At 40.4% G+C, this 13,187-nt stretch overlaps 1 protein-coding gene across 1 annotated transcript in view; it reads left to right on the top strand.

Annotated features, from left to right (window-relative positions):
- Positions 1-13,187, top strand: part of SERGEF (secretion regulating guanine nucleotide exchange factor) — a 130,094-nt gene that overhangs the window by 33,653 nt on the left and 83,254 nt on the right. Inside the window, exon 9 of the mRNA XM_042814806.1 lies at positions 742-902. Coding sequence (XP_042670740.1) covers positions 742-902 — 161 coding nt within the window. The remainder of the gene's footprint in view (positions 1-741; positions 903-13,187) is intronic.

Raw genomic sequence — 13,187 nt, 5'->3', positions numbered from 1 at the left:
CATTACTTTATGAATGCTGTTTATTTTGTAGGATGGACTTTGGGGTGTCAGTCCTGCAGCAGTGAAATCCTTTGTAATGTGGGGAGAAGGATGATCTAAATGCTGCTGATTTCATTTAAAACTGCCTTGGTAAAAATGTGATTCCTGTGAGAACAAACTGTTGTATTTGCAGTGCTTAATGATGACTGTGGTGGAGTTCCTCACTAATCAGCTGCTGCCCTGAGGGCTATAACTTTGCTAGCAGGAGTTATGACAGAAGGTATCCTGACTTCTATCAGGAAAACAAACCATATGTTAAATGCAGGACATAGGATGGATATTTCTATGGCAAATACTGAGAGTAGAAAACAATCTTTTGTGCTTCAAAAACAGCTGTTTTGTGTGTGCTTCTGTGCAGCTAAAAAACATCATCCTTTATACAAACAAATTATGTGTATTGCATGCAGTATATACAAGTTAAGCAGCTTCACTGAAGTGGTTTCATTTACAGCCCAGGCCACCACACAGCTGGCATTCTGCTGGAAAGTTAATGAAGTTGGAGAAACTGTGTGGAAGAGCAACTCAATTCATCTTTAGTTTTAATATAATTTTTCTTGTGCTCCCAGGAGCAAATAAGTTTCCACTAGGTTTTTGAAGCTTTAGATAAGATGCATTAGAAAGTGGTGTTCTAGCTTTGAATTGGCATCCAGATGTTCCAGGAACCTAGTGAATAAGTAATCTCGAAATGTGCTTTGTTTTTAGAAACTGGGAAGGTATTCACCTGGGGCAGAGCAGACTACGGACAGCTTGGAAGACATGCAGTGGTTCCTGATGGGCAGGAGACGTGCACAGCATGTGAACAATCTGTGAAGCTGTTTTGTAACATTCCTATTTCCTTGCCTTGCCTAAATGGAGCATCTCAGGTAATGAAGAAATTACCATTTTTCCAGGTTTTTCTTAGGTGCATTAAGATAATCAGAACAATTTCCTAATAGAAACCTTTCAAATGCTGCAGCACAAGCCCTTGTTGCTCTTCCTGTAAGCTCAGAACTTAATGATTCAATTACTTCAAATTTCATAAAAGGCTTTTGCATTAAGAAGCTGATTTTCTCTTGTTTGAACCAGATGCCAAGTTCTTTCACATATAAATGCATACTGGAGATAGCTGCAGCTTTGAAGTCTCACAGCTGGGGTGGGACCTTGCCCAGGTGTGGCGCTACTTCTTGCTGAAGCCCTCTGTAACAATTTAGCCAATGGCTGTTCTCTAGCTGATAAATTATATTGCAGCTTCTGTCTCAGGTTGACTAAACAAGAATGAAGATTTCTCTACTTCATAACATCCTTGAGCTGTGTTGGAGGGTTTCTTTTTTTTGTATGACTGAGAAAATCACAGACGCAAAGATGGTGGGTGTATGGGAACTGCTGAGTCACGGCCTGAACCTCTGATTAATCACCTGAGGTGAGCCTTGAGTCAGCCAGAGGAGCACAGGTGAAGGCAATTCACCTGTGCTGCCGGAAGGGGTGGAGCCAGGCTCCACCCCTCCTGGACCTATTTAAGAGCTGGCTACCAGAGGGGAAGGATCTCTTCTGGAGATCTCCTCTTTTGGTATCTTCTGGTGAGCTCAACCCAAGGGTAAGCTCTTCCACTTATTCTCTTTTGTGATCATTGTCTGTTTGCCTTACTCTCTTGATTATATTGTAATTATAACATCTTGGTTATACAAAATTATAACATCTTGGTTATACAGTGGGGAAGTGAATGTTGCATAGGAACTCCAAAGTTGTTTGCAACCCATACTGCCTGCAAACCGTATTCTTGGCTTGTTAGTGTCTGAGAAGCAGCATGTGGCAATTGGCCTGCTGGATGGCAATGTGCATGTCCCTGTGGCAGTCAGAATGCAAGGAATAAGTACAGGTTGAGGTCTTCAGCTGCAGTGCATGCACTGCTGCTCTGCCTTCAGGTTGTGTCTTGCAGCAGGACTTCAGCTAGCAGAGTCAGCCTCAGCCCTTTCCTGTCATCAGCATTCTGCAGATGTGTGCACTCGGATGAGAAGTGGAACCTTAGAGCATAGGATATGCGTTGACAAATAATTTGTGTGGTTGGTGTTGACTCCACTGAGTCTCAAGCAGCAGTCTAACTTATTTTGAGAATGGCATCCTTGCTTTTATTGTTGGATAGCTATAGGAACACCACCGTGAAACCTGTTTTGTGCTGCTTTTCATTTGAGCTTTGGGCAATGCCTCAAGTAGTTCTCTTGTCCCTTGTACAATACAAAGCCATGGCAGCTGTAGTTTTTGCCAGGGGAGTTTAAGTTTGGCAGGACGAATGATTCATGAAGGTGAAGGAAGGAGATGCAATCAGAAACATTCTTTGAAAAGAAAGAGTAAAAACAACATCTCATCTTCATTCTGCTGCCCTCAGCGCTGTTCCTCCTTATACACCTGTGAGAGACTTGATTTGAGTGATTAGCAATGGCAGTGTTCTGGAGCAGGCATCATTCTTTGCAGAGCTAACAGCATGAAGATGATTTAAGAAGAGTGTGATCAAGAGCTAGCATCATTTGTACGCTGAGAGGATCTGCATTGATGGGAAAAGGAACAAACAGATAAGAGCCCAAATCACTTCACTTCAAGGTTACAAAATAATGCCAGAGTTAGAATTTATACCTAAAACTGTGTTAAGTTGCAGTGTTTATACTATGTAGTGTGTGAGCTGGTGTTTTGGTTTTTTTTTTGCACACAAACTATCCTTTTTTTCATTTGTCATCATATAGAGATGAGGTTTGATTTGAGTTAAAATGGACACAGAGAGGATGAGTTCTTTTCCATGCTTACTGTGAATTATCAACTCCATCATGCACTTCATTAAAGAGGACCAATTTAATAGCTGACACTTACAACTAATGATTTTTAACGATTGAACAAAAATTTTGAACCGTGTTTTAGTCCATTGATTCCCTTTGAACTTGTGTTAATACTGCTAAAGCCAAAGTGGAGAAACTGATGTAGAAATTAGAGGAAAGTATAAAAGGCACACTAGTTTAAGTCTACTGTGCTGTCCTTGAGATAACCTGTGCTGTGACTTGTCTTATACCCTCACCAAGGACTGGGGAGTCTCTCTTCTTTGTGCTGAAATGACTATAATCTCTGTATCTGCAGTCTGTCTACCTTTCCAAAATTGAATTTTGAAGTGTTGTGGAAGACTGTTTTCACTGAGTTTGACTTCATCTCACAAATTCGTTTGGAAACATTGACCTTGGAAATACAAGTGGATTTTTTTGTTTGTTTTTCATCCAAAACAGTGGAAGAACAAAAGCCTGCACTTAAGATGATTATCTGCTAATCAGCTTTAAGTGTGCATGAACATCAGGCTCCTGTAGTCTCCTGCCTTTAACTTCCTGAAATAAGAGTCTGCGGGCCGATTTATTGTTTTTCTCTTAGTGCTTTTGTGCAAAACCGCCATGGAATAGGATGAGACACGGAGAAGGAACTTGGGGCTGTAGCAGAATCAGTTGTGTGAGGCATTATGCATGCAGTGCTCTTATGTTGTGGGGCGTCCTTGATTGGACCTCTTCAGAACATCTGACTCATCTGCTGCCTGATGTGCATTCACAGCCACTGCTCTTCAGATGAAAGGAGAATTAAATACGAATGGCCTGAAATATGATGAGCCTCTGTATTTAGCAAATGCTACAAAGACCTGGCTTAATGTTTCTTCCTTGTCAAAATGCTTTTCCGGGCCAATTTGATATTTTTGGTTTTAATAGCTATCATTTTACTGTTTGGGGTATGTTCAGCATGTCATTCACGTTGCAGCAAGCATTTGCTGCAGCAGTAAACAAATGAGAAGAAATCATCCTGCAATGCTGAACATTTCTCACTAAATTGGATGGAAGGGATGTCTACTGTCATTTTGGATATGCAGCACGGTTCACATGCAGCCGTGCTCTCATTATACCCTTTCTGTAATTAAAGAAAGCTGTGCTAGATTACAGCTGAGGACTGAGATCTCCAGTTTCAGTTAGGAAACTACAAGAACTTGTATCGCTGTCGTTTTTGGATACCTGAGTTCTTGGACTTAATTCCCTGCTCAGTTTCACAGTCACCAAGCCTGACTCTTGGCAGTGATGACTGAAGGGGGGCCAGTTGTGTGTCAGGGAACAAAAATAAGCCATTGGCGTGTGGCAGCCTGTACCTGCCTTGCTTTTGCTGACTCTGCTGTGGTTTTGTGGTGAAAATTGCTTAAAAAAAATCTAGTCAGTGTTAAGACAAAGCCTGTGTAAGCAACAGCTCTGGAAGGGGGCTGTCCTAAATGCAGAAATCCTCTTCTGCCTTGCTAGAGTTCTTTCAGTAGCTGCCTTGTCCATCTATGAGAAGCCTAAGTAGAAAGGCTGCAGTGTAAAGATTATCTTAGTATGAGCTAAGTCAGGTCTGACCCAGGGTATAGATGTTTTCCAAATCTATGTGAAATTTATGGTTTGAAGCAAGAGGTTGGTGGAAAATGCCCTAAAGCATGCAGTTTTTCATTCTCAATTTGTCATTAAAACTGTTACAGAGAAGGGATTAACAAATCAATGCAGGCTCAAACGAGAGAAAATCAATAAGAAACTGTAGTGAACTGGAACAAAGCTATCAATTTGCAGCATTCTCTGCGAAGAAATCTCATCAGTATCTTCTTTTAAGGATGGAAAAATAATGTTAAAATGATTATTGGGGGTTAGATGAGTTCTAGTTTACCCGCCTGACCCTAGAACTTCAGGTCAAAAACCTTCTGGGTGTAAATAGTAATATTTCTTTTGTCTGTTGCATTGATGAATTGCTGGTTGGTTCTGTAACAGAGGAATCTTTTCATAAAAACAGCAACAAAAACCAACCTATTCAGAGAGAATTACTCTTAGAAGTCGGATGGGGTGCTCTTTGTTTACTCTTTTGTGTTAGTAGAAGTGATTTCACTAGTTCTTTTATTCTGCCTTGTTTTCTTAAAAAGAAATCCTGCAAAATAAAAGCCAACAACAACAAAAACCAAGTGTTACTTCATAAAAGTTTCTTTTTTGCTGGATTGTATGTATTACATAGCTGAAAAGTAATGGGCAGTGTAGTGCTGGGTTGCTGGGTAGTGTGCAACAAATGGTTGAGGTGAGGGGGGTCCTGGTGGCTGCGACACTGCTTGATCCTCTGCATGTTCCTCGGGGCTTTGCCAAGTCACTTGTCACTGTGGGGCCATAACCTCACTGAGCCAATGCTGTTCTGGCCAGCCTGCAGGCTGTTTCTCCTTGCTTTTAATTTCAGGATTTGAGATTTGATTTGAACTCAGGTCACACTAGTGATGGCTTTGCTTTTCATTTGTCTGATGTTTGCAGCTTTTGCTTATCGTTGCGGCATTGAAGCTGTGAGCCCTGCTGGTCTTGCTGGCCTTTGTGCTTATTCTGTAAGCTGCTGTAATGCTATTGCTTAAAGGAGGGTTCAGAAGAGGGAGAAGCTCGTGTTTCTGCTGTAATGCTTACAGCTGTTGCTATGCCATGTCAGTACCTTGGCACGCAGTAGGTTTCAAACACCAAATTCACTAGGCAGCCTGCTAAATGGCAGGTGTCTGTCTGTTCTCTTACCTGGTACTTCATCTCCTTTGCCTCACTTCTAATTGAAATTGAAGTCATCCAATGCAGGAGCGATATCTGAACTCGGTGCTTGCTTTTAGAGTCTAACATAGCCCATGTCTCTGCCCCAGCAATCAACCAGTGCAGCTTGTTTATGAGAGGAAGGAGAAGTGAAAGCAAAAATTATGCCTCTAATCTCGTGAGGAAAGAAGTGGTAACGTGTCTCTGCTTTAAACCGTGGTGAAGGGTTTGTTTTTGGTCTCCTGGCAGCTGATTGCAGAGGTGTCACTAAATTCAGAGGCTATGGCATGTAATCAGATAGCAGCAAAGATTGCTAAGACCTGTGCTCCTGTTGCTGATGCCTTGGAGGATAGTCTGTCACAGAAGAAGCAAATAAAAACTCTAATGAGAAACTTCTGTTTTATTATACAGGAGAAAAAGGTGATAGTTCCTTAGTGGTATGTATCTGATAATGCCACCTCCAGTGTTTTATCACTTCAGCTCCAAATCCCATCTGTCCTTCTGTCTCCAGGTGTATAGCTAATAGAACTGATCCCTTCTTGGCAACAACTGTAGAGGGAGCCTGTGAGGAGTTCTTAAAATGCGTTTGTTTACCAGAATATTTGCCACAGTGTTTGTGTTCTTTAGTGTTAGATGGACAAGCATTAGCTTGCCAGTTCCTACTTACAGTTACTTCAGTGGAAATCCTTTTTCTCCGTCTTATTTAAGCTGTCCAAGGTTTACCTGCAGCTTCTGCTGTCAGTTCCTTTCACGCTTTGGAAGTGTGAAGTCACTCAAAACCTTGAAAACCTGAAACCTTGGTTTATTTCTATAGGAAGGGAAAAAAAAAAAAGAGCAAGCTGGGCTCTGCTGGAGCTTGATGGAGATTGAGGGGGAAGGACTGAAAGCCATCTAACAAACTTTGTCTAACAGATTTAAGCCGCTTTAAGTCAGAACTATTTGAGTGGTTGCTGTAACAAGATACATTGCAAGTGTACATAAGGATGCGATTCCTTTATTGCTTCTGTGTATGCCACAATGAATGCTTATAACTTTGCTTTTTGTACAGGTGAAAGCATGGGATATATTTTTAATTCTTGAGTCCTTTGCCCTTCATGTCTTTCCTGTTCACTCTCCTATTTCAATTTCTTGTGGCACTTCTATTTACTTGTCTGTGTGGAAGAAAATCCTTTTTATTCAATGGTTTCAGGAAAGGGCTTTCTGATTTAAACCCACAAAAGTAAATTCCAGAAATAATGAAAGGTGAATTGATCTTTTTTTTTTTTTTTTTTCCCCTGCCTTTTTTCTTAGCTATTGCCCAATTTTTATGACTTAACCACTACAAAGAACTGATGAAGGCATCTCTGTTTTTTTTTTTTTTTTTTTAAAGATGCATTATTCATTGTGGTAATGGACTTAAAATGGAAAAATGGAGTACCCTTCCTTAGAGCAAATATATGAAACTTAGATGATAATTGGGTTAATGTTATTAAAAAACAAACAAACATGCACCCCTTTTCCAAACGCATCCTTCATGACTTCTGGGAGTAGTGAAGACAACTTTTCACTGTTTTCAGAGCAAATAAGAACAGAAAGTGAATAGAAAGCATTACAAGGCTTTTAATTATCATAGATGTTTCAGTTTTTGGTTAAATGTATTTCTTCCTTGCCATGAAACCAATGTTGGTTGGTAGGTGGCTCTTCCTCTGGGGCATGTCACTGCAGTGGCTTTCTGTTCTGCTCACTGGATTGCACTGCTGAGGCTGACAGCTGCTGCAGCAGCAGAAGTTCCTCACCTGTCTGCATGTGATCCTGCTGAGCTACATCTACTGCTCTCTGTGGCTCTACATGAGCCCTGCTGTTGTCCCTTCCTCAAGGGGAAGAAATAGTGTTGGTGTGGTAAGGTCAACAGTTCAGACATTTGACCAATGTCTTCTCACAACTTACTGAAAGCTAACTGTGAGAAATGTAAGTGGAATGAATGTGTTTGCTGGAGACGAGTCCCTTCTTCTCAATTTGACATCTTCCACTGTTGTCAAATATGTTAAATTTCTACAAAATCCATTTCTTAAAAATCTGGTCCAATTTGCAGTTCATTGTACATCCACAACTAGTGAAGATGTTTTGGGTCCTGACCTAGTCAGTGTTAGACTTCTGCACCTTAAATTTATGGAGTAAAAGTGTTTCTGAACTTGTCTGGGAGGCATTACAGTAATTTCCAACTGCTGGGTTTCATGCACTGAATCATCGGTAGCCGGTGATAAGAAACAGCCTGCCTTAGTACAATATATCATATGTAAGGGATTCTGCTGTGGATTTATGAGACAAATCTGTGTTTCTCAAATCTTGTAGTTAAAGGAATTGGCAAAAGGCCATTTTTTCACCTGGAGTGGTCTGTGTTGATTGCTATGAAGAACTGGTTCTTCAAGTCTTAAGAACTCTTAAGAACTCTTCTGATCCTGCCCTTTGCTTCATGTTCCTGAGTGGGTTGTTGGACTAAGAGAACATTCATTAAAATAATTCTTATTTCCTGCAGTAATATGGGGATGCAGGAGCTTAAGTCTTACTTATGATCTGATTTTGAGCTAGTAGTTGTCAACTTGTCTTTGGAAAAGTCAAACTTTGTTGTATTTGGACAGATTATTTTGAAACCGCATGCCAGTTTCTTAACAGCATGAAGATTGATTTCTGCTTCTAAGTGAATCTGATGTTTTCATTGGGAATGCAAATCATGTGGGTTGTGGTGGGAGGGGATGTTCTTAAGTCTTCACGAAAGAAAAACTCACAATCTCTTTTTTTGTGGTTTCGTGACGTCTGTTGTGTTTTTTATTCTTAATTCTGTTTTGAAAGGACACAAAATCTTAGGCTTATCGTATCATGGGGAAATAGAAGAAACCTTAAACAAGGAAATGGAGATCTGTGATGACCGTCACTTTTTAAGTTTTGTTGTGCATCTCTAAGAGCTTTTCCAATTTCATACTGCTTGTTCTATATGGTATTTGTTTCTGGGATCTCTGCTACACGAAACCGATGTTAATAAAAATGTAGGGATGTGCAGAATTGTACTTATGTGGTTAGGTGTAAATAGAAACATGAAATGGGATGTGGTGTGAGTTCCATGTCTTTTAATCTTTCAGAGAGTGAGACTGCATCAGCTTTCTCTTTGAATCCTTTGGCTGAGAGAGGAACAGCTTGCTTTCTCTTCTTTTGTTATTTCTGGGCTGAGCGCTCAATTGTGATAGTTTGAGAAAACAGGACCAAGTTCTGAAAACCTTTAATTCACATTAGATAGGTGTGATTTGTTGTGATGCACTTGTATGTTTATACACTCACTAAGAGAAACAACTCAAGCTTGGATCCGTCTGTCTTTCTTGCTTATTTTCTTCTGTATTCAGTGCTGTACGTTGGCTGATGTTCAGGGAGAAAATGATTCAGAAACATTAAAACAATTGGAATGGTATCGTTAACTTCCTATTACGTTTGAGCTAAAAAATGAATCTGTGAATCCCAGATTGGATCTTCAATCAGACTATTTTAATGCCATTCAGTTATTTTTAATTAAGTTCCTAGTAAAGCAGATGTCAGAAGTAGTAAAAACACAAGTGTGTTGTTAAATGCAATTTAGTTGAAGTATAGTTGAAGAGGAATACTTTGATTTTAGAGAAGCAGTGTAAGAAAACCCACGGTTGTGTTCCATTTGTCTGAGTTGTGCCTCCCAACAATTCAGGTAATTTGCTTTCACTCGTAATTGATGTAGCAAAGATCTCTGGTGCAGGAGCGCAGTCATTACACGGGACTTAGCTGATGCTTCCTGTGAGATATTTTGTTTCTGAGTGCTTTCCCCTGTGCCTTTCTCTTGCTCTCTTGCCCAGGAGAGTTGTAGTTCCTGTTCAGACCTACTGAGAGCCATCTGGTGCAGCACCTGAACAAGCCTGGCACACAGCTCCCATTTGTCATAGTGCTGGGCCCAGCACCTGGGAGAGATGGGCTGCAGACACAGCTGTTTTGTGTTTGCAAAAATATGTTTGGTCATAAACCTTTTCATACTTCAGTGCATTATTTTGGAAAAAGTTTTGGGAAAAGCAGAACTAAAACTGCAGATAAACAGGGATGCTTGGGGCTTCGAAATTAGCAGGGCCACATTTTCCACACTCTGTGCATCTTCCTTCCTTCGCACTGTTTTTGACGAGAGAAGGAACTCATTCTGCAGAAATCCAAAGGTGTACTTTTTCCTTTTTCCTCACTCATCTATTTTTCAGCCAAGGGCAGTACCTCAAGGTGAGTTGCAGTGGGGGCTTTGTTTGCCCTGGATCAGCGTCAGACTTTTCAGCTGTTTCAGAGCAGACCTGCCTGGTCTTTAAATAATCTTTTCCTTCCTCTGGCAGTGTAGCAGCACATTTCCCCTGCTCCCCACAGGCAGATCACTGAAATGAATAGAAGGCTTAAGGTGGTCAATAATTGTATTCTACACCTCTGCTACGTGTAGAAAAATCCCTGAATGCTTCTCTCCTGTCTCTGTAAGTGACTTCAAGGCTTGCATTGCTGGATGGAGACAAGCGAAGATTTTTAGACCAGCACATTGAGCACATTGCCAGTGATAGCAGGGCAAACTGCCTGAGCCTGGAAGAGCAGGAGGAATGCACCAGTGGTTTTAGGTGACTAAGCAAAACTCTTTTATTAGCCAAGTCTGCAGTTAGCCCAACTGCATCTAGAAGCTGCAGAGAATCCATACTGCTTCTCTTGTTTTGTTGTCGTGCTAAAACCTGAAAGCATTCTGTCTCTGCCTTCTGCCCCGAGTCACATCCCCATAGGTAGGAAGTGCAAAATACCTGTGTGGGTGAGCTGTCTTTGAACAACAGCCTTGTTCAAAGTGTGCCTTAGGGAAACAGCCAACAAAAGTGAGAGAGCAAAACACAGATGGTTGGATAAGAGCAAGCCTCGGTACTTGGGTCTCTGATGGCCAGAGTAGAATAAAAGGGAAAAGAAGAAGAAAATCAGCAAGCATTCCAGTGTGTAGATAATCTTCTGTATAGAATCCTTTGGTATGTATTTGCAGACAACACAACTCTGTTGTGATCTTAGAGATCTGAAATGCTGCAGGAGTTTCTTGATCAAGTTCAGTGTTGCTGGAAGGGCACACTTAGGTCAGTGGAGGGCTTCACAGCATCCAGCAGAGCTGTCATACAATCACTCAGTGTCTGGTGGCTGTCATGTTTCAATATGTGAGATGCATTAGGCAGTGAAGATAGTGATCATCTGTGAGAGGCTGGGTACATACGTTAAGACAAGTTGCTCTTGACGGAACTGTGATAATTTGAAAACAAATGTTTGTTTTTTTTTTAATCTTGAAAACCTGAAACTTCGTTTTTTGATACTGAATGCAAATAGCAAGACTGGAGACCCATTTTAGGCAATCCTTTGCTTTGAAGCCAGCTTCACAATTATGTTGTAGCTTCAAGTGTTCAGAAGTATTCTGTAAATGCTCTTGGATAACAACATTTCTGTTGTCATTTGACAAACATCCGGCTTTACATTCAGCTATGCAGGGCGTGCTTGATTAGTCCAGTTGATTTCACAAGTAAGGGAAAACTGAAGGTGATTAAGCATAGCAGGTTTTGGCACAGTGCAAGTAAAAGGATTTTGTTTTAAAAGGATTAAACTTATAAGCAAGAGTAAGTATACTGTTTTGGTCATTTAGGTACAAGTGAGTGAATTGTCTAAACTTGTTTGATGAAAGAGTTGGTGAGAGAAGTGAAAGTTTGTTGCCAAGTCCTGTCTGATTTTTAGCGCAACTGAAGAGCGCAAGAATGAAGATGGTTTAAAATGTGCTGCCATATTGCTGTGCCCGTCTTGTTACAGCTCACAGTTCATGAGGTATAGTGCAGATTATTAGTTGATGTTCAGGCTGACATGAAATTTTCTGTATTGGATCTGAAAAATCTTCTGGAATTGGTCCAGGGAGTTAGGCATTCCAGTTAACGACTAGAAATGAAATTATGTCTAAATGACTTTCTGTGATATCTAAGTCACTGGAATGTATGTTATCATAGTGACTGAAAAATTATTTAATCATTTCAGAGAGCTTTATTTCAGTTAATGCAGGCCTCTTTTTCATTCTAATACTGATTTGGTCTCTGATCTATTGGATTCAGTAAGTATTTGAAATTTGAATTTTCTATGACCTATGTCATGCTAATGTGTCCTTAACAGTTGGAAAGTGTAATTTATTCTTGTGAAGATTTGTGCAGTAATAGTACGTAAATCCTTGGAGAAAAGTGAACTTTATCAGCAATGTTGTGAACCTGAATCAGTATATTTTAATGTTGCTGAAGCTTCTCTGCGTTCTACTTCAACTCTGTTTGCTAAAATTTACTGAAGTAGTTTGCCATTCAGGTGGGAAACTTCCAGGCCTGCTCTGTATTTTGAATTGACTTTTCCTTGGATAATAACCGAAACCAGCCCACTCATCTTTAAACTGTAGGAAGCTTACTCTGCTGTTGGATAGTATTGCTGGTCTTGGAAATACAAGTTGTCCTGAGTAAGTATTTAGCCTTTTTTTTTTTTTTTTTTTTTTTTTTTTTTTTTCCCAAAAATTTTCTTCAACCGGGAACTAATTAGTGAAAATCTCACAAGTAAGATTTATTCAGCAAGGAGAAGAGAAGATTTCTGGGGCATGCAGTAGTTGCCTGCCAGTGCCTATGAGGGTGTTCTTCAAGAAGCAGAGTCAGTTGAGAGGCAGAGAAACAGAGGGTACAATCTGGAACAAAAGCCTGTACTCAGTGCAAGGAAAACCTTTTTCACCACAAGGATGATCATGCAGTGGTGCCCAGGGACGTTGTACTGTTTTCATTCTTAGAGATTTACGAGACCAACCTGGACCAAGCCCAGACGGTGTGGTCAGACCTAATAACTGACTTGCCTGTGAGCAAATTGGTTTAGAAACCTCCTGAGGTCCCGTCAAACCTGAATTATCCTGTTATCTATCCTCAAAAGTTGTTTGTACACATGTTCAAAATTCAGAAATACGAAGCTTCTATCCCATGCTGTAAGATAGCAAGCTGTCAGAGAAATGGTTTTTCATATTGTTTAAATAACTTATGTGGGCATTGCTCAGATAAGTTCAGGTTGCAGAAGTGATGCTTCTTACTGGGAAGGCAACCAAGGAGAGAAGGGGAAGTTAAAGAAATCAGGCTGTTTTTTTTTTTTTTTCCTTTTGACAGCTGTAATACACATATTGGGTGCAGGAAAACGCATAGAAAAATTATGTAAGCAGTTCAGAGCTCTCAATGTGCCCCTTTAGATAAAATAAGGTATTCATATTACTCAGTGATAGGGTAGAAGCTGGCATTTGTTATACTGGCTCGTGGAGATGGAGGGTATAACTGAAATAGCAGCTTGGAAAAAAAAAGCTTCATGGTTCAGTGGGTCTTCGTTGTTATTTTGTTTTAACCCAGCAGCTCTAACATTAGCTGTCCTCTTTGTTCTTACTCTTTTTATTGTCCAAAGTCTGCAAAGCAGAAAACGTGTCAAGGAGCTGTGTTAAACTATCTGTACGTTCACAGAAAGTCAGAGCCCTTGACGGGGATGCTTGAAATGATTGTTTGCTTTTCAGAG

The sequence above is a fragment of the Centrocercus urophasianus genome, unplaced genomic scaffold (genome assembly GCF_019232065.1).
Source record: "Centrocercus urophasianus isolate 14NV4802_14NV808 unplaced genomic scaffold, USGS_Curo_1.0 seq_14, whole genome shotgun sequence".
In the NCBI taxonomy this organism is placed as follows: Eukaryota; Metazoa; Chordata; class Aves; order Galliformes; family Phasianidae; genus Centrocercus; species Centrocercus urophasianus.
This window is presented reverse-complemented; position numbering and strand designations above follow the sequence as displayed.